This window comes from Lacerta agilis, chromosome 2 (assembly GCF_009819535.1).
Source record: "Lacerta agilis isolate rLacAgi1 chromosome 2, rLacAgi1.pri, whole genome shotgun sequence".
Classification (NCBI taxonomy): domain Eukaryota; kingdom Metazoa; phylum Chordata; class Lepidosauria; order Squamata; family Lacertidae; genus Lacerta; species Lacerta agilis.
Window position 1 is genome coordinate 36,580,971 of NC_046313.1, and position 22,204 is coordinate 36,603,174.

Consider the following 22,204-nt stretch of genomic DNA (forward strand, 5'->3'; position numbering starts at 1 on the left):
AAAACAAACATACATGCAGGCATATTATCAGTGTTGCACCTAGCATCATGCTGTATGTAGCTCAGCCTTGAGGGGTCTTTTTCCATAATGCACACCTAAATACACTTAAACTGGAATCCTAAACACAGTAGGGAGTAAGAACCATTTGGCAAAATCATACTGACTTCCAAGTAATTTGGAATTTGGAAACACTTTCTCAGGGCAGCTGACACAGTGTAGTAAAAACAATAAAAATAATTTATATTCTCTTAAGATTTAGTTTAGAGTGCATTTTTTATAGCCTCATCCAAAGGAATTTGCACAGAGGAGCACATAAAGATTTATGCCACTACTACTGAAGCACCATCCACTGCATGGCAATTGAGATGGAGGCAGACAACGCTGTTCCAGTTGCTATTGAATCTCTGAATCTCCATTTCTGTTCTTTAAAAAAAGGTGTAGATATATTCCCCATATAGGATTGCTAGGAGGCTCCTCCTGACTAAACCTGCAAAATAGCACCGGTTGCTAGTAAGTACCTCCAGATTGGGAACACAAGTAGCTACTTCTGTATCAGCACTTTGATCAATCCCAGCAACGCTACAAGATTGCCCTGTCAGACAAAGGTTTTGAAAAAGTAAAGGTAGAGTCTGGACCCGGTTGCACTAAAAAGCCTAATTCTGTACTGCACAGCAAGAAATGAAGCCATGCATGTTGCCATCAAGTTGACTTTGCAGAATCTCCTAGAAAACATAAAACAACTCCCCTTGTTTGGCACATCATTTGTCTGATTTGCAATTGGGAGTTTCCATTTCACCTGAAATGTTGGTTGTTTTTTTGACAAGTGAGAGTTGGAAGTTGTTTCTGAGACAGCGTTAGGACATCTTGCCACCTTGTTGCTCCCAGCGCCCATCCCTTTGCAAACAAAATGGACTTCGATTCATCTACAAGAAGGCATAACTCCACTGTAACAATCTGTGAAAATCAGTCAAGCGTTATTAAAGCATAGGCCCTAAAGATGTCCCTTGTCAAACAGAATGAAGCTTTTCTGGGCATCTGTGCTAGATTTCAGTGGAGCAGGATCTAGTCTTGTAGCATATGTCTTTGAAAGACTGCAGTTGTGAGGAAATATTCCCATAGTTATATTGAGTGGATCTCTGGGCCTATTTTTCCCTTTAATTCTTGCTTCTGCATAAACTTTTAGGTGGTGTACAGGGATAGGTAACACAGAGACCCCAAATGTTGAAAGAACTGAAACAAACTTACAATTCTGTAATTCTATGAATTTTTTACTCTGCAGTTTCAGGTCTCTGCAAAGCATTCATGGATCAGCAGAAGGTCCTATGATACTGAATTCTAAGATGTATGGAGTGTGCAGAATTGAGAAGTTAGTTACTTAACACTAGACACTTTCAGCCCTCTGTAGCCCTAAGTTATGTGGCTGTTATCGGGTTGGCATCATACATTTCTGCTTAGTAAACCTATGGCAAAATATAGCAAGGTAACATGCAGGTGGTGACTGGAATCTTCTCTAGATTTCTGCTGAGTAAACTTTAAAGAACTTAATACTATTCCATAGCCAAAGTTTATTGAATATTCTTCACTGTATTTGTTTTATATGCGTACATTTGCGGAGTGGGTTCTGTGCAGAGCTGATGCACAGTCAGTTTGGATTATGTGAAAATTGTGTGTAGTATCAAAAAAGGTGGGACCAAATGGGGAAACCAAAGGATAAAATGTATCTTAAGTGTTTTCTACAACAAATGGAAAGTGTGGGTTTTTTTCGTCACAGAAGAGTTTAAGATGTTATTTTTTTCTAAATTGATATACCTGTATATATATAAGCAGTTTGTAAATATTTTGTCCAATGTCTTCTGCTTACAGTCTAGAATTGGTGATGATGATCACCAAAAAAACACCCCACAGATTTGCATACCATTTATATAATGCTATTTTATATGTAGAGGTACAGATTTAATAATAATAATTTAAATAGAAATACAATGCATTTCACCTTAGTGGGGAGAACTGTGACCTGTGTATCTGCTCAGTCGGTTGTCCAGGTTGGTAGCTATTGTCAAGCAACTTCAGGGGTCTTGCTTTCCTTTTTATGGTTCTTTATCTTTAAAAAGGCATCTTCTAATAGAGGACTGTCCTCTGAAAAGTAGAACATGTGTTCACCCTATCAAGAAGTCATAATCAGTTAGTCCTAGCTAGGGCCTTGTCCCCAAATCATCATCTTTTTATTGTCTCCAGATGAGGCCTCAGGCAGTGTTTTTGGTTCTGAAAGCCTCAGTTTCTTGCTTTCTGCAAACATATAATTGTGTGAAGAAAAATACAAACATTGCCGAATTCAAAATTGTAGATGAGAAATGTGATTAAATTGTGTATGTATGACTTGCCGGAAATGCACTAGAAGTAAACAGGTTGGACAAGGAATGCAAAAAAAAAAAAAAAAAATCCCTGCATACCCTGGAAGTAGCACATAAATTGCTTGGGTTCTGAGCCTTTTGCAAATGTTCTTACTCCAAAAATGATAGAATGATAGAAGCATCTTTTTTTAAGAGTAACATTTAGCAACTCCTGCATCTGAAAAGGGTATTTGGAGAGTTGAGTAAACTGTCCCACACAGCTCCATCCTTTTACTGCCTTGGGGCAAGCTGATTATATTAATGAAACTTCTGCACCTGCAAGTGATTTACTGGATGTACGAAATGAAGACGCAGATACTTCAACCAAGTTATCCAGATTTCTGTGTCAGTGGCCCTGGCGTACACTCTAATGCCTTGATTTCTCTTTGTTTGCAGGAGCATTGCTGCTGGGTGGGATTCTCTACTCCTGGCAGTTCCCTCATTTCAATGCACTCAGCTGGGGGCTCCGCGAAGATTACTCCAGAGGTGGCTACTGCATGATGTCTGTCACCCACCCAGAAATGTGCAGGCGGGTGGCTCTGCGTCATTGCCTCGCCTTAATTGGACTTTCATCGCTGGCTCCCATCCTTGATGTCACCACGTGGACTTTCCCCATAATTTCTCTTCCCGTCAACCTGTACATTTCCTACCTCGGCTTTCGTTTCTACAGAGACGCCGACCGTGGCAGCTCCCGGAAGTTGTTTTTCTGCAGCTTGTGGCACTTGCCGATGCTCCTCTTGCTCATGCTGACTTGCAAGAAATCTTGGTACAAAAAAGGCAACGAAAAGGAATCCATGAGTTGAGATCGCATCATGTTGAAAAATTCATGTTGCCTTTGTGATAACTATTGGCTTCAGAAGCTCCCGTTCAAAATGGTGTCCGTATTTCAGTTATCATGCAGCAGGGAGGTTTTATGTTGATGTATTCAGAGAGAATATTTTGTGTCCAGTGAACACTCCCTGTGATTTTTTTCAAATTAAATCATTTGGGACACACACATGACTCTTGGATATGATTTTCGAATGTGAGATCCTTATGTTGTGTATTCGGAGATGATTCTAAGATGCATGTTATATCTTAATAGCATACTAATGAAAGAACAAATCTCTAATTATTAAGGATGTGTGGCAAGCCTGCTGAATCTAGTCCAGCAACAGTTCCCACAGGTGACCCATATGCACCTACACTTTTCCACACCAGAACAGGAGGATTGGTTTAACAATATGCAAAAATTGCTCTGCCCTAGTTCTAGGAGTATATTCGCATTCTGTATGGAAAGTGGAAGGGAGTAACAGTATTTGGAGCTGAAAGAAACCACTAGGGAGTGTCATCCTCTCAGAGATGCTATTAACCTATGAGGATGCCCAATTTCCACCTTTATTTAAACTTTTTCTGAAAATGGTATAGACAGTTCATAAAGGAAAAATACAGAGAAGTTTGACTGGAGCCATTAAAGAGCTCTTAAAAAGGAAAAACAGCCATGAGTACTTGACGAGAGAGAGAGAGAGAATAATGGGTACACATACAGTGTGTGTGTGTGTGTGTGTGTGTGTGTGTGCGCATGTGTGTGTGCACGTGTGTGTGTGTGTGTGCACACACATGGAACATAAAGCTCCCAATGTATGTTTAAAGGCAGACCACCATGCAGAAATACATTGCTTTCCCATCAGCCAGGTCTTTGCTCTGTACAAGCCCTCACCTCATCTCTGGTTACCAACTTAGAAGTCCTTTTGGCATTTAAGCGTTCATAAATAACAGCCCTTAAAATAAAGAATGTTGGTACCTGGTAGGATTTGTAGTCAAAGCCATGGGGTTAGAAGGGCCCAATAGTTTGGGTAGCTCCAGGAATGACTCCTAGCACAAAAATCTGCCCATTGACTGGAAGTGTACAGCTCACTTCTTGGTTTTCTGACAATTGGCCTGCTTGAAAGGAAACAAACTTATGCCCGGCAAATTTCCACCCCGTCAGACTTTTGACAACTTTCATGCCATCCTACTTACATAGCAGCCTTTTTGCTAGTAGGTTATGATTGCCATCCTCCATCCAGGAAGGAGCTATTTGTTGTCTGAATTTCCGTTTCCTAGAAGTGCCTCCGACTCTTATTTCCTGCAACACATCATCAAGCAACCCTGATGGAAATGGAAATACAGAGCGGATGGAATCAGCTCAGTCTGGCCATGGAGAAAACATTTTGAACCAATCTGAAACAAGGAAATAACCTTCAGGGTGTAACTACTGTGGCTGAACAACCACAGAAACAGAAGCTTGTTCACTTTATATGCCAATCTTGTTTATGGCTTCAAGATGCTAGGTTAGTTGCATATAGTTTATTGCATTCTTTTAACACTAGCTTTTATATCATAGTTTTTATGTTTCCACTACTTTTAAAAAGAATATTCAGAGCACAATGATCATCTTCCTTTCATCACATACACCCTGCCAAATAATTTAAGTTCATTTGGAATGTGAAGGTTTATTGGAATATGTGTGAGATCAAGGTGCCTTTCTTGGAGACAGGGAGACCTAGCATAGAACAAGGACAAAACTGTTGTTATTTTACATACTTGCCTTGTTGTCTGATTGCAGGGAGTGGAGAGTTACCAGAAAACATTTGGGATGTCTGAATGAACAATTTGTAGATGAGAACTGAGGGCATCATAGCAATTAATTCACAATGCTACTGTACTCTCTGATCACAATGCTACTGTACTCTCTGATCTATATTTGCAAGAATGAGTTGAGGAGAACCTGCACAACCAATTTAACTGTCATAAATACAGGTTGATCTGCATCCCCATGGATACATACACATACACCCTTCTCAGAACACAATAATACTATTAAAAGTACAATTCTGTATGTGTCTACTCAGAAGTAAGTCCTACTGAGTTCAGAACTTCCACACAATTCAGACTACTGCTGAACAAGCTGTAGAAGAGGTCGTACAAAGAAGACAACTAATTTATTTGGCACGATTTCATGAATACAGACCAGGCTCCCACTTAAATCAGTGCCTGACTGTCTATTCGCAATGGTTTCAATGGGACCAAAGTAGGCTGGATCTTGTGTCCAAAAGGCAGTCAAAGCCATGGGGTAAGGGCTCAAAAGTTTTGGGTAGGCCCAGGAGTGACTCCTAGCACAAAATCTGCCCATTCACTGGAAGCATACAGCACACCTCTTGTTTTTCTGACAACCAGCCTGCTTGAAAGGAAATAAACTTCTGCCAGTGTTAGATTCTGCTATAAATTCATAAGGAACAAGTTCTGGCTTCCAGCCGCAATAATACTAGCCTACCTTACTGGATGCTACCAACACGAGTCTGACCAAACTGCGGGAGCGTGCTCTGGTCCATGGGGTCACGAAGAGTCAGACACGACTAAACGACAACAACCTTACTGGATTATTGTAAGAATTGCTGAAATAATATATGTGAAGTACTCTCGACAATCTAAAATACTAAAGAAATACAGGCTAATGTTGTGATCCTATGCTTACTTGCTGAGATTAAGCTCTCAGTAGGGCTTGCTTCTAAGTAGTCTCCTTAAATGCAGGGGTTTCCATTGAAGAACAAATGAATAACAGAAACATGGGTCCTCTCAAATACAACTAATTTCATTGTTCCAATATGGAGTTGTCTTGCTTCCACTATCACTAATAGAGCTTTCCTTGGCCTGGTTGTCTTCAGATGCTTTCATGTGTCCTTATGCACATAGATTCCCATGAGATCAAGGTTGTGGGCAGGCAGAGGAAGCATAGGAAATACCATGACGGATCAAAACATTGTGTTATCCATTTTGGAACTGCAACAGATTTCTTCCTTTCTCTGTCTTAAAGTGTAGCCAGTGGTTGTGTGTGACTTTGTGCAACCACACCTTCAATCCAGAGTTGTTTTTTTCTGCATTTGAAAAGAGCTGTAGGATAATGGGCAATTGTGTCCATGACCCTCTTTCTTTCCCAGTAAACCATTAGAGATTGCCACCTGGCCAGTTTTTTTCTGCCACCTGATTGCTTTTCTAATACTGAATCGATGACAGTCAATGGACAGCTTCTAAATGTGCATATATTTATATTAATGAAATACCATAATGCACCAAGGCTATTATTTTGTTTTCCTTAGGGGTAGGGGAAGACTCCTGATCACAGAAGTGAGAAAATGGGAAATTATTGATCTGATCTACCATTGCTTGAGGGCCTGTGGCCATTAATATTCCCAGAAACCAGCTTTCGATGCTCAAAGCTGGGAACTCATGAAATCATGTGTTAACCTGGCTCTCCCATGTTTTTCATTTTTTTTAATGATTCTAAACAAGGAAATGGAAGAGGTGGAGGTGGAGGTAGAATAAACACACACCTTGCCCTAGTAACTCCCAAAATTCCAACATCTCAATCACCCAAGCATCATATCCCATTGTAACCAATGTCCAGAACAGCAGCTGTGATAGCCTGTTGCAGTGAAAACAACTGTGGTTTGTGGCAGGCTAATGATTTAATTGATTATGGCACAAGCATTGTGGGTACCACAATATACACCTCTGTGAATCTGATTGCTACAAACTTGGCCTCACAATTCATTTGAAGGGCACATGCGGTGGACAAACCAGTTGCTCAAGACATCCCTCAGAGGTGGAATTAGGGCAGCATGACCAGTTCCCCCACATAGGGCACTAAGCCAAGGCAATGCCTTCCTACATACAGTACTTCCCAAAGCCTTGTTGTTTAGTCGCTTACTCGTGTCCGACTCTTCGTGACCCAGGCACTCCTGTCTTCCACTGCCTCCCGCAGTTTGGTCAGACTCACATTGGTAGCTTTGAGAACACTGTCCAATCATCTCGTCCTCTGTCGTTCCCTTCTCCTTGTGCTCTCAATCTTTCCCAACATCAGGGTCTTTTCCAGGGAGTCTTCTCTACTCATGAGGTGGCCAAAGTATTGGAGCCTCAGGTTCAGGATCTGTCCTTCCAGTGAGCACTCAGGGCTGATTTCCTTAAGAATGGATAGGTTTGATCTTCTTGCAGTCCATGGGACTCTCAAGAGTCTCCTCCAGCACCATAATTCCAAAGCATCAATACTTCAGCGATCAGCCTTCTTTGTGGTCCAGCTCCCAAAGCCTAGAAAGCACTTGTGGTACTTCAGGAAGGAGTAGTAACGGCTCTGGCAGGGTCCTAGAGTCCCCCTTCTTCCTTCTCAAAGCATAGTTAGCACTTGCCCTGCTTTGGGAAGGATGAATTCCCATAGCCTCCTTCCCATAGCCCACTGCCTTGTTTACTCGGCTTGGGGGGGCATCAAATTTGGGGCTTGCTCAGGGCACCATATTACCATTTCTCTTGCCTGTTTTCTTTTGAAGAAAGAAGACATTCCTCGTTTTGTTTTTTGAAGGAAGGTCAAGATGTGGACACTACAAAGATGACTTAACACTTTGCTGGGGCAGTTCCACTGGGTTTGGTTTTCATTTATTTGAAAGGCTGCATGTTTTCAACAGAACAAGGCATCAAGACGGATGTGAAGCAATCATCTTTCCAAATGTTCCCAACTAGAAGACGAGATTGCACTGGAAGCAGGAGAAATGGTTACAAGAGGAGATCAAACATTAAGTGATCTGGATTTATTTAAGTTAACTTGGGAGCAGCGGGGTATTATGTCTTAACAATGGAAAATAATAAAATGAAACTCAACAAAGAAAAGCATTAAGCATGACACATTGGAAAGAAATGGCAAGTGTATAATTACTAAACTGGGGAGACAATTGTCTGGGCTCCAGCATTACCGAGAAGGAATAAGAAGGAATGAGAGTCTATCTGAAGCTGAGCCAGCAACGTAGCATTTCTTACAAGACAACAGACACTACTTGAAACTGTATTAACAGCATCTTCAGCCTGCCAGACGGGAGGGGGTAATAGTCTTGTTTTATTTGGCACTAAGTAGGTCTCCAGTGCAGTATTGTGTCCAGTTGTGGTCACTACTTTTAAAGACGGATTAGACTAAACTGAAAACGATTCTGAGGGAAGCAACAAAACTGACATTTTGGAATGCATGACACAGGAGGGGGGAAACTGTAGAAACTTGTCGCGGTTAGTTAGCCTAGAGGAAAGAAGGGTGGATGGAAAGAAATGATAGCAGCTCTCGGGTATCTAGACATGCAGGGAAGGAAAACCCAGAGCAGCTCCTCCCCAAAGGCCCGCTTTTCACTGAAGTGGTAAGCCAACATCTGTGTTGCCCTGCTTTGAATTGCAGGTGAGGGCTGACAGTTGTGCCAGTGGTATAGTGGCATTATGCACAGTGTAACCCACATTCATGTTCTGACAGGTGCATGCCTTTCTGTCTCTTTGGAGAAGGGGTGTCACTCTGTTGTAGAGCACCTGCTTTGCATGGAAAAAAAAATGTCCTTGGTACCTCCAGTTAGAGCTGGGGGAAACTTCTGGCTTTAGAGACACTGTAGAGTAGACAATAATGAGCTAGATCAGGCATCCCCAAACTGTGGCCCTCCAGATGTTTTGGCCTACAACTCCCATGATCCCTAGCTAACAGGACCAGTGGTCAGGGATGATGGGAATTGTAGTCCAAAACACCTGGAGGGCCAAAGTTTGGGGGTGCCTGGGCTAGATAGACCAATGCTGTGTTCCTCAACCTTGGGTCCCCAGACGTTTTTGGCCTACAATTCCCATCATCCATGACCATGGTCCTGCTAGCTATGGATGATGGGAGTTGTAGGCCAAAAACATCTGGGGACCCAAGGTTGAGGAACACTGGACCAATGAATTGACCTGTTATAAGACAGCTGTGTTTCATAACTGCATATTTCTCCATCAGGAAGATCCTGCACACAGAAAACTAGATGTCAAAGAGAAATCTTCTAGAATATCCTTCTGCCCAACACGCTAGTTTTCTATGAGTAGAAATCTTTTCCTTCCTTCCTTCCTTCCTTCCTTCCTTCCTTCCTTCCGACTCAAGTGGCACTGTCAAGACACAGGTTTAAAACCTCAGGGAAACAAGGACATGAGGGAAGCACTGAAAGGACAAGAGGCATCAAATTAAACTTTCAGCAGAGCTGAAATCAGGGGAATACCTTCCTAACTGTAAGAAGCGGGCCATAGAATAAGTTGACTGTTGTGCAATCTGTTTCTGGAGGCTTTTAAAGGGAGACTCCATGAAGTCAGCTCTTGTGGTTCTACGCACTGGCATTCTTATAGATCCCCCAGGGGAAATGATACATTGCTAGGTTTTCAAATTAAGAGCTCATTCTCATGCCCTGTTTCTTTCTTGCCACCTAGTTATGGCTAGAAAAAACTTTTGCCCAAAGCACACCAATTTATATAACATAGGTATAGATGATAGATAGATAGATAGATAGATAGATAGATAGATAGATAGATAGATAGATAGATAGATAGATAGATATAGAACCTTTCTCCCAAATTGGACTTACAACATTTAAAATAATAAAATACACAAGAATAAAAACAAACTAATTAAAAACAATAGATTTGTTAATGTTGATGTTTTGAAGGTAACATGCTGGTCTTGCGGGGAGGGATTTTAAATGAAACATTTAAGTGAGCAAGTTTCCATTCATCAGAGGGCTGTGAATGGTTTCCCTGGCCCACTTCAAAAGACCGAGGCAGTGTGTCCGCTGGGGTACAACTCATTCAGGGGCACTACAGGAGATGTGAAAACATCTGCTCAAGTCAGGCCGGTGTCTTTCAGGACTGTTTCCCCCTTGCTAATAATTGTCTGTGTTCTGTCATCTAGAAAGGGGACTTTGTATGTTGTCTCCCAGGTATTCTAATGCTAATTTGTTTAGTTAAAAAGAGAGGAGGCTAAACAGATGTGAGCCATTTGGTTAGGTTGTAGTTCATTTGTTAGAAAGTGCAAAGGCTTCTTGGGAGGATATTAAATATTACCTTAGCTATTCATGAACACTTCATATTTCAAGAGAGGGAGGGCGGCAGGGATTGCACTCAATAAATCAAGCTTTTTTTAAAAAAAAAAAAAAAAAGAATGATGGAAAAAGGCAAACATTTGATAAATCTATGTCATTATGCCTGCAGATCAAAGGGCTTTACATATGTATTTATGCAAGTGGCAACCTAGGAGACAATAATAACAAACATAGATCTCCGGCGGCTTTGTGAAAATAAAAATTAGCCTGTTCTAATCTGTAATTATCTGGGAAATGTGCAAGGCAGGAGGTTGCTGGCTGCAGGAACGTTTCAACTTGGTAAAACCAAAGGGATGAAACGGCTTCCATTCAGTTGCCAAATCCCAGGAAGTGCGGAAACTGACAAATGTTGTTAAGCACAGTGCATATTGTTTGGGGTAGTTAGATGTCTGTCACTACATTGTACTAGTATTTTTGAGCAAAATATAAATGGGGCTGGTTTAATAAATAGGAAATCAAATGTGCTCTTAGGACATTTGCATATATAACATAATCAGACTTGAATCTTTACCTGAGATTGTCCAGTGTTCATTATTTCTAAGCAGACATGCAAAAATAGCCAGCTATAAGTCCCTCCCTTGAGTTTTGTGTGCTGTTGATGTGAGATAGAAATCAGAAGAGAGTCATTTTTTAATCAGTTGTACTCTGTGATGAGCCATGTTTGCATTCCACGTGATTTTAAGCAACAGCAACAACAGGCTTCAGATGTGAAAGTACTTCTTGATTATGCCTGTAGAATCTCTGCTCAATCTTAGGCTTTACAGCAGCCTTTGTAAATCTGGTGCCTTCAAAATTCCATCAGCACCATATATATATAGCACAGTTGTGTTAGCTGGTACTGATGGGAGTTATAGTCCAACAACATTGGGACCAGGTTGGCAAAGGTTGCTTTACATTATGATCCTATGCAAATCAGAAGTCCCACAAATTTCAGTAAATATGCAGAGGGATAATAACAATGGCAGTTTGATCCTCCACTTGTTGACTTGCAAGTGACTCTCACCATTTTATATCTTCTAGTAATCAATGGGCTTCCATCCTCAATTGTAGAAAAATCATAGAATCGTGGAGTTGGAACCACAAGGGTCATCTAGTCCAACCCTCTGCAATGCAGGACTCTTTTGCCCAACATGGGGCTCGAACCCACGACTCTGAAATGAAGAATCTCATGCTCTACCAACTGAGCTAAGTCCCCATAACTTGTGATGCATCTGCTCCAGTGTAAATAGTTTATGCATATGGAAAGGATCCATCAGTTTGATTGGCCCAAACATTAAAAGTTCATAAGAGGGCATTGTTCTCTCTGTCTGTCTGGCTAGAGTGAACACACTGTGTATTTGTGCTCTAAAAAGAGAAATGGAAGTGAAAGACTTTGTTTATTTATTTATTTATTTGCTTACTTACTTTTGTTCCTTGTTTGACCCAACCACAATTGTTCTCTGTGTCTTTCCATTCCCCAGCACTGTTTCAAATATTCCAGCCATTTGATTTCTACCTCTTCCCTCGAGCAATGTCCGCACTCTATCCATCTCACTAAAAAATAAAAAGTTCTTTGACATCCAGCCCACATTTTTTCTTGACTCAACTCTATCATGTCACTCCTACTCATCTCTCCTCGGAGCACTGGAAAACACTCCTCCCCATTCAAGCCAAATGGCCTTGAGCCAGCAAAGAACGGTGTTTGCAGAAAGAGGGATTAAAACTTTAGGGGCAGGTCAGGGCAAAAAAAAAAAAAAAAAAGTCTAATGACTTCCGGTTTCTTGGGAGAAGAAATGGAGCTGACTGGGTGTTTATGACGGAGAATAAGAGTACACCCCGAACCCACTCAGCCAATGAAACCCAAAGGAGGGAGTTGTGTTACAGCATGAAAATGATTCCCTTTGGCTGAACATGGCAACATTTCAAAATGAAGTTAGGCCTGATTTACACATTACAGACATAAGACTATGGAGACTGCTTGAAATTGCTCCACTACTTGGCTGATACAACCACAGAGTTGAAGGAAAGATTAAACTGACAGATACCCTGAACTTCTGGTATGAAACTAAAAGCCGCAAGTGGTGTGGAACGGCCACAAAAATGGGGGAACAAATCCACTCTATCCACTTGTTTCTGCTCCCCACTCAAAATGACCACATTGCAATGTGCATTGGAACTGGGACCTGGTGGTCACAAAGGGGAAAGCTATTTGTATGCAATTTTCATACATCAGTTCAAATGTCCAAAAGGAGTTCTAATGCTATGATGAAAATGGAGTATTAGAGCCCATTGATTCAGTCCAGGACACCAGCCACATAGTAGCCGAAACATAGATATTAGCCCTTGTTCTACCAGAATTAGAGCAAATGCTGCTCTGTTTTTAGGCAAACCCAGGACTTGGACAGCTCATTTTGAAAGGGAATTAGTTTCATTTCCATTTCATGCCCTCCAAATGGAAATTTAGTCCAGTTCAAGTTTGCCTCCTTCAAAAAAGAACTAATTCGGTTTGAGTTCAATTCACAATTCATTCATGTGGTACTTGGCATTTTCTCCAGCTAAAGTTTAAAACATAGTTAAGCAAACTAACAAACCACCTGAATGCACATGGAGTGTAATGTGAACAATGTTGTCATTTATTTTCCCAGTGATTGTACTCTTTAAGCTTAAACAGCAGTATCAGTTCTCAGATAGGTACAAATAGGAGGCACAGTGGCTGCAGTCAAATGCAGGAGTTAAGTGTGATGAAACCCGTGTGTGTGTGTGTGTGTGTGTGTGTGTGTGTTGAACTGAATTTAAAATTACCCAAAGTTCCACCACAATAGGAACTTAATTCACATTCAGTTCACCCAGAAATTATAAGAACTTCCAGATGTAATTTAGAGATTTTTTTGAATTAATTCAGTAAATTAGTTAGTATAAATTAGCTCGTTCCAGGCACACTAGGCTGCTTAGATCAACGTATGAAAGGAAATAATGTCAGAGGCACTTTGTCTCATACCCATTCTTAAGAGCATTGGTCCAAATGCATATCAAAAGAACAACAGCACAGCTCACTCCAAGGATGGATTGGGGAAGCCAGGAGATGTAGAGGGCTAAAAAATGTGAGTGGTAATAAACTCCAGCTCAGTTCTATAGTACTTGCTCAGTCCTTGGGTGGGGCTGCTGAGTAAGTGATTCCTGACCTGAGACTCCCTTTTTCTCTCTCCCTTCCACTGGCTGGAGTAACAGGAGGGTATGTGAGGGGTGTGACTATAGGCACAGGACTTTTCCCAGTTCAGACACAACCCGCCATTAGTGTGAAAGGGGAAAAACCACATTCACATTCTAATAACAAAGACATGAGACAAAAGATGCGAATCATTAGCTCCCAATTCACTCTTTAACATGTTGGATCAAACAGCCACCATAAATAACAATCAGACTAGGTCAAATCCTACAGAAAAGACTATCTAAGCAAACAAATACAAAGTCATGTCGACCTCGTTCCCTTTATTGGTCCAGATTGGGATTTTATGTTAGCCACTTGGAGACTGAGGAAAGAACTGGAGAGAAGGGGAGGGGGGAGCAAATAATAATCTAATATAGTTGGTAATTAGGCTCCGAACTTCCATGCCTACAAAAGACTCATAAATTGTGAAAGACAAGCTGCATCATTCCTCCAGTGACTGGGGAGCCCCAGGTCCACCTGTGTACCGCACACAACCAAAAAGAATGGCCGCATGAAGCATGGGACTGTTCTTACACACACCAAATGGAAGTTGGAACCAGTTTGCTGCATGATCGCCGGGCATCATTACTCAGAAGTAAACCTCATTGAGTTCAAGGAGACCTACTCCCTCGTAAATGCGCCCACAACTGTAGCCTTTAATTGTTTTAACATGTCTTTTTGCACCAGACCTCAACTGGGATCAAATACACAGATCAGCTGCAACTCAATCCATCCGCAGTGTGAAAGTTTTCTAACCACATATTTTTCTTGTTGTGCAATTTGAGATTTGATGATACCTGATTTGAAAAGCCTTGATTCAATCAGAGGCATTTTATTTAATTTTTATTTTTTTTAAAAAAAAAAACTATTAAAGCTTTTCTTGGTTTACAAAAGCACATGCCTTGTATCTTTTTTCAGGCTGTACAGTCTTTCTTACAAATCAGTTACATTTGGTGTTGAGTACAGTATAAGGTTGGGGAAGAAGAGTGTGGAGAGGAGGGGTCGTGAGGCTTATATTATTTTATATAGTGTACGTGTGTGGGGTTTTGTGTCAGCGTCAGGTGGGTTGGTTCTCTTTCTATTTGTTTATTACATTTCCTTGGTAGTGAGAGGTTTGGGGGGCGGCAGGGTGTGGTTGGCTGCAATGGACTTTGTTTGCATTTGTGAGGGGGGAGGGCTTGTTGGGTCAGGTAAACCAGATTGATTTATATGCTGTCAGTGGATTCTACTTGTTGTCTTGTTGGGCTATGTATGTGATAAAGGGGAGCCATACTGGCGTGAAGGTCTCCACTTCTATTTGTCCCCATGACAGTTTCAGTTTATTGGTTAGCTTTTCTGGTAAGGCCATTTCCCATACAATTCAATACCATTGGTCCTTGTTTACTCCTGACAGGCCTCTCCAGAGAAGGTGGGTTATAAGCTCTGTATAATGTGAATGGTCATTGTGACCTTGGAAGATGTTCAGTAGGGCCAGTTCTGGGGTGAGTTCTAATACCTGTTTAGTTATTTAGCGTATCTCTTGCAGGACTGCTGTCCAGAGGGGTTGAATATATTGAGCAAGCCTTCCTGGGCTTTTCTAGAAAAATGAAATGAATCTCTTCTGTCACTTCCTGCCTCTTGGAGATGATGTGATTAGCTCCCTGTGCTTCCAGGCAAAGAAAGAAGGCAGACGGTGGTTCCACATGCCCCAACAAACTCCTGGAATAAAGCTGCCCTCCAAGTGGCCCATCTAAATAACAGCCATGGCCCGTTTCTACAGAGAGAATTTTACAAACTGTCCACAAGGTCAATATTATTTTCTCTAAAGGCAATATTGTAAAGAACACGGTACTCACGTCCACTTGCTGTAGCAAAAGAAAGGTCACCCCTCCCCCTCTCAAAGCCCAAGCAGGGTGAGTTTGCTGCTAAGGAACGGCACCTGCAAGTTGACTTCAGAACACACACACACCCTCCACTGCCACATTCATCCCAAGCTACAAAGCGCTGCTTGGCTGGGGACTGGGCTGGGTTTGACTTTCCTGCCGGAAAAGAAAGCCCAGCTGCTGATCTGCAAGGCTGTAACTGATCTACCTCGGGAGGCCTCTCCGGAGTGCTGTTCCGCGCACCATCCCCTTTCCCAGTATCTCAGCACCACTCCGGATGAAAATGCGAGAGAATCTCTGCTTCGTTTTTCCCACCCGCAGAGAGTGTTGAAACTGGCTCAGGAACGCCTGTTCGTTTTGTGTTGACGGCCAGGAGATGAGCTGAGCTGAGCTGAACCAAACTGAAGCGGCCCCTTCCTCCTCTGGAAGCTGCCTGGTGTGAGTCTCTACGGACTGATGACGGTGCCAGCATCGTCATGCATTGGGAATGACTCCTGGCAGGACCGGTGCGATCAAACGGTGGGGCGCACGATCCAGACTTAACGTGGGTGCGCACAAATTCTGGCGCGGAAGAGAGGCCCTTCCCTTTGACATCGAAGTACTGGGAGCGAAAGCGCTCCGCCAACTATTCCCGGGAACACATTTCGTTCTTACGATTCTGTGCACAGTTACTTGGGAATAAGCCCCGTTGCGATCAGTGGCATTTCCTTGCAAGGAAGCGCTCGCAGAGCTAAAGACTGAAGTGATGGGCAGCAGCCCGGGGCCGTGTTGCCATATTTTGAAGAGCAAAAAAGAGGACACATGATTTGCCGACTTCTACTTTTAACTATGGATCGCTATGACGACCCTACCCACGAAAGAGAGGACGTGCGCTGGAAAAAGGGGACATATGGGACCCCGGGGGTCATCTAGCCCAACTCCCTGCAATTATTATTATTTTATATATTTATTAAATTTATATGCCGCCCTTCCTCACAAGCTCTCAGGGCGCTTCACAGAATAAAATACAAGATAACAACACAGGTAAATATTTTAAACAAAAACAGCAAAACAATAACTCCCCTTCCCACATAACAATGCATAACACAGCAGTGCAGGAATCCCAACTATATCTAAGATTTAGGCACGTTTGCTGAACAGCTGCGATCATGTGCACATTTGTCCGCAACTCAGTAGCGCTTACTTCTGAGTAAGGGTGCCTAGGGTCAGGCTGGGTAGCCACCACCACCGCTGCTGCCTGGGGCGTGGTTTTAGGGCCGCGATCTTCCAGGGAACTGACTTGCACTGAAATCTGTAAGCGCCACCCTCAAGTGCCAAGCGGTGTCCACGTCAGTGAGTAGCTACCTACCAGCCCTTCTTGTTCCGCCAGGAACGCCTCTTCTGTCACTTATCACAAACCCACACTCCAAAACATTTCACCCGCAAATTGTTCGGGCCTTTCCGCACTTACTAGTCACATTGGCAACGTTGCTTTTTGAGCCAACGTTTTTAAGAGTGAATTCGGAGCTGTCTGTCTGCACCTTTGGCCACATGAGGCTGTTATGGGAGAATGAGGGAAGGTTTTCTCTTCCACACTAATGGTCGGTTGTGCTCAAGTTGGGGAAAGTTCTGGGTCTGTAGTCCCACGTCGTGTTCCTCCAGCCAGCAGGAGCTATGAGCATTTCGTGGGAATAACTTTTTAGCATTGTTGGGCTTTTTATGCTTTGCTTATATATAATGCCTAGTATTACTGGAATTCTAACCGCATGGGAGGTTAGAAGAAATGTCTGCCTGAGCAAATCCCCGAACTCCCTTCGCTACCTGTCATGTCTCTCCTCCCAACTGAAGGACTGGCACAGGAAAGTGGCGCAAAACAGATGACTCGAAACCACACCCACCCCCCCACCCACCCCGGAAAGTGAGCTGGTGCTTGTGCACATGCCACGCTAAAGAAAATATTGAGGATCAGTTCCAGATCTTTCACAAATGTCAGATGGCGGGGAGGGAAGAAAAAGGGTACTTTTTAGTAAGATATTCCGGAATAGTAGCGGAATAATGACGAAGTCGTGTGGCAACACGCCAAAACATCGAGAACATCAACAACCCCATAAAGTGCGTGTGTAGAATAGCCCTTTATTTTTTCACAAAGTCCCTCCAGTGCCGACGAAGTTTCGCACAAACTTGTGCGCAAACCCTTTCGCGTATCCAGACGCATTCCTTACGCCCAAATGTCGATTCTGAATACCTTCAAGTCTTTCATACATTCACCCCGCACTCAAACATGATCTCTCTTTCACACACACACACACTGCTTTTTCCACAGGCTCAATATTTTAAAAATAAAAATAAAGTCAGGGAGAGAGAGCGAGAAGAGGTATTTCTCAATCGTTTCCTTCGAAAAAAACCCAAGAAATTAAAAGTCAGTTTTCCTGCCTCGGAAGGGAAGAAGCAAGATTAGGCAATTAGACTCTCGGTGTCCTTGTGAGTGAAGGATCTGTGCAGATTTGGATCAACGGATTCCATTTCTCTTTGATCTCCTCACTTTGAAAGGATCTTAATGAATCGTGATCTTCTGGGGCTCCTCATCCCCTTGTGCTCCTTGAGTGGAGATGCCTCTTTCGCCGTCCCCCCACTTTTAAAGGATTATTGTCAAGTTCCTGAGAAAATAAGGACTGCTGGACAATGAAATACCAATCTCTTCCCATTCCTCGAAAGAAAGCCAAGTGTTTTTTTCTCCTAAGCAGGCTGGGGAGGGGAGCGAACCGGAGCTGCAATCCCGACTGCCAAGGCTGGGGAGTCAAATCCCATTGAGATAGTGGGATTTAGGGCTGGGCTAATACGCTGAGGATTGCAGCTAATGTGAAAATTAGGAACACCTTTGGGGCATTCTTGAGAATGGAGTTAAATTGAGCGAAAGATTGGTGTGTGGTATTTGGAGGTGCGGAGAAACAAGGATTGGTTTCTTCATTCCGGAGCGCACTCTTGCAATTTCTTTCCAAGACTGAAATCGTTAGAATATCCTGAAAGAACTTCACTTTGCTGGGGTTTTCATTTGAGAGAGTCTGTTCGTGATTACCAGCTTTTGTCGACTCAGTTGGAAAGTTCACGCTTGCCCCCCACCCTCTCCAAGCTTTGGCGACCCATAAAATTTCTTTCACTCCAAAAAGAGGGTTAACGGAGGGGAGAGAGAAACTTTTCTCTCCTTCTGAAAACTTGCGTTCTGTCATTTTTCATGTTGCCACCACAGAAGATTCGGATAACAGGGAACTGAATTTCCCTTCCAATCTGGTTCAACCCCCCCCCCCCCTCTACATGTCCACACACCCCTTCCCGCTCCCTCCCTTTGGCGCATTTATTGTCTTCATTTTAATGTTCGCTGGAAGCTTGCAGCAGACTACTATTTAAACAGAATCCGATTCGGCTTCGCTTCACTTCCACACCAGCGGTAACCACGGAATCCTTTTCGGGGATTTTGCCCCGAGTCTCATCTAGCAGTCAATTGACTTTTTGAGAAGAAGAAAAATAAGCGGAGAGAAGGCTATTATTTCTTTACAATGATTTCACTATTTTTATTTATATATTGCATTTTTGTCCTCCGCGATGGCCCTGTGAGGCAATGAGGTGATTTTGGTCTTAATTGTCTCTTATTCCTACCCCACCCCTCTATACCTCAAAATGTAGTTGGGGGGACTTTCTGCTCTTCCTACTGCATGGGGGGCTCTGGAATCATGCCCCCAAATCGGCACCGAAGACGTCCCCCACCCCCGAAGGCAAATTGCGCCACTATCGACGCGATGCAACCTTTCCTCCTTGACAAGAAGTCCGTCCATTGACACTGATTTGAAGCGGATCCGAATTATATCGGTTGTACTGTCCCTAGCTTTTAAGCCTGTCCCTTCCCGCCCAGCGAAAAAAGGAAGACTAGGGGAGCGGGGAACCTTCACACTTCGACGTGAGCCCCACCCCCGTCACACGCACACTTTCAGCCCGGACGCTGAAATCTATTAGGCGACGGCGCGCCCCTTCTTCACATTTTAAGCGCCTTTACTGAGAAAATCCTTCCGACTCCAGTGGACGCGGCTGCAAAGCAGACGTTATTTTTCTCCCCTCTGAAGTAAAGAATGCCCTGTTGAGCTCACGGGGATTTATTTCGGGGAAAACGTGGCAAGGATCGGGAGGCCGGTGTCCTTAGGATCCGGCCCAAGTTCGGCTAACTACAGGATCCTAACCATGTTTACTCGGAAGCAAGTCCAGGTGACTTCATTAGGGACTATCGAATATCTTTTTGCAGAAAACTTGTGTGTATGTGCTTGTGTAACACGCATGCGGCTTAGAACAGAAGCTAGATTGTACATGGCAGTTGAATATGAGGGGAATTGGGACTTCTTCACCAAGAAAGAGGGCAGTAAATATAAATAAAATAAAATCCAAATTATTTCCAGGAGTTGGGCTCAAAGAACAGCGAACTTTCTGCTCCTCTAGAACAGAGAGACTCCTTTCTTTTCTAGCTGTCTCTCCTTATCTCGTCGGCAGCATAGAAAATGTTCTGGAGTGATTTAAGTCCCAACGCTGGAAGACGCCACAGGGGCAGAAATAAAAATAAAAACAAGAGTTGTTTTTTTCTTCCTTGTAAAAGTTTTCCACTTTCTGATATTCCTCCCTCCATTTCGAATAAACCAAATAATGCTACAATAATACAAACAATAAAAACAAGGATCAATTAACACATCTTGACAATTCCCCGCAGCCCTTCCTTGTTATTTTGGACGCCAGTTCTAAATAAGCACATGAGCAAATGAGATTTAAATTGGGCCGATATTACTCCAAAGTATTGACACAGTTCGAATTCTTCGGCTCACTTGTTCCTAGTTGACTTTTCAGTGGAAGATCTCCACTTCCGAGTTCAGAAGTAAATCGGCATGGGTGGAAAATCCTACTGCCCCCCCCCCCGTCAAGCCGAAGTACTTTACTCAAAGTATGATTTGAGCAAAACGAGCTGCTCGGAATGAAGCTTCGCGGTTTTAGCCCCGAGCCACTTCTGCTGAAAGTGCTTGGAAACTTCCGCGGCAAAAGCGCGGCTTCACACGAAACCAGCTGTAGCGCATCTCTGTCCCGTGTCACCGACGTTTCCATGTTATGTACGTTCGATTTGCTCACGGCTTTTTATCTGGAAATAGCCGCACACTAAATAGTAAGGGTGTTGTTGTGGGTTGTATGTTTTATTTTACTTAAGAAGGACACACACACACACTTGGGGCATCTTCGTAAAGCTAAAGTCCCATGAGAAAGGGGTTTTGAACAAGGTCCGCACGTGGCAAAAAAGAAGGGCGAAGCAGCTCCAGAAGCGTTGGGTGTGGAAACTAGTCTCACACTGTTATGCATGCCTTCATTTCACTACGGTTCTGCTTCTAACTTTGTGAATCCGTTGTCGTAATATACGGCCCTGCAGTGATTTGTTCGGTAATGGCAATAGGATCGTGACGCACTTAGAGCTAAGGCGAGCGCTGTGTGTGTTTGTGGTGATTGTTGCTACTTTTCAGTTGCGGGCCAACCTAAAGCCCGTCACGTCTTCGAATGGATCGGGGCTCTTTCTGCTGTTCGTTTGAACCGAGCATCTGCCACCTTCCAAAACTCCTTCCTCGTGGCCGTGGGGGCTTCCCTTCCTCCACCCAGGATGTGCGAAAGAGCCGCCCCCGCGCAGTCTCCGCGATTTTAGGATGACAGAAAAGGGCCGAGTTCCTTGGGGGTGTGGGAGGGTGGGAGTTACAGGAAATGGAAGAGAAACCGGACGATTCCCACCGACCCCCCTCCCCGCCTTCCCTGGATCTCCCAGGAAAACGCTGGAAGCCTGGCAGACAGGCAACGATGCTGCAGGCAGCCAATGTCTGCATCCAACTTCTTCAAGAGACGTCATACCTAATGGGAGTCGAGAGGAAATAGCTCGGGGACACGGGTGGATCTGAGAGATCGTTTGCCAGGGGAAGATCGATCGGGAGGCAGGCGCGCCCTGGAGAATCAAATCGCCCCCCCACCCAACATTTCACAAAGTTTTCATTCTCAGGTCTGGCACAAGCCATTGTCTGTGGGCTGGAGAGGGAGTCCTTGCGGGGAGTCGAAAGAGGGATGAGGATGGGGAAGAGGGCCATTCATTGCCCCAAGGAGGGAGGGAGGGAGGATGGAGGGCAGCGGCGAGGCCTCCTTCCCAGTGCTCCTGGGTGGGAAAAGGATTTCAAGAAGTTTGGATGGTAAAGGGAAGGGACAGGACCCAGGAAGGGTGGCTCTTCGCGAGGCACCCCTCGAATTTCTAACTTCTTCTTCTTCTTCGTCTCCTCCTCCTCCTCCTCCTCCCAGGTTCGAAACTAAGTTCTTATTTCCATTTTCGAGACGACCGTCACCTCCGTATTAGCAAGAGCAGAACCCCCTTTCTTAACAAACGGGGCCCAGCTTCGAAGTGATTCGAGGACCGAGGCAGAGAGAAGGATGGAGGTGGAGACAGTCGGCATAGGGGGTCTTTGTTTGCCGCAACAGGGCTACACAGGACGGCTGCAGGGGGACAGAAAGTGTCGCAGTTTGAAGTGGGAGCGGAGCGTTGAACCGGCCGGACCGGCGGAGCAGGAGCCCGCGGCCCCACTGAGACAAGGGCCTAAGTGCGACAGCATCCCCTTACACCCTGCTGTCAGTGGTACCTCTTGCCCTAGAAGGCCGCGCATTTGCGCTCCGACTCCGTGATCCGAATCTCAATCATGCCGTTTCCGGCTCTTTGACCGACGTGAGATGAAGATAACTAAGCCCCACGATCTCGTGCTGGTTTATTCGACGTGCCCCTGAGTCACTAAACGATCTGGACCGCAC

At 43.9% G+C, this 22,204-nt stretch overlaps 1 protein-coding gene across 1 annotated transcript in view; it reads left to right on the forward strand.

Annotated features, from left to right (window-relative positions):
• LOC117041128 (protoheme IX farnesyltransferase, mitochondrial) overlaps positions 1-3,372 on the forward strand; it is a 98,635-nt gene extending 95,263 nt beyond the window's left edge. The window contains exon 7 of the mRNA XM_033139525.1: positions 2,787-3,372. Coding sequence (XP_032995416.1) covers positions 2,787-3,193 — 407 coding nt within the window. The 3' untranslated portion in view covers positions 3,194-3,372. The remainder of the gene's footprint in view (positions 1-2,786) is intronic.
• The last annotated feature ends 18,832 nt before the right edge of the window (positions 3,373-22,204 follow it).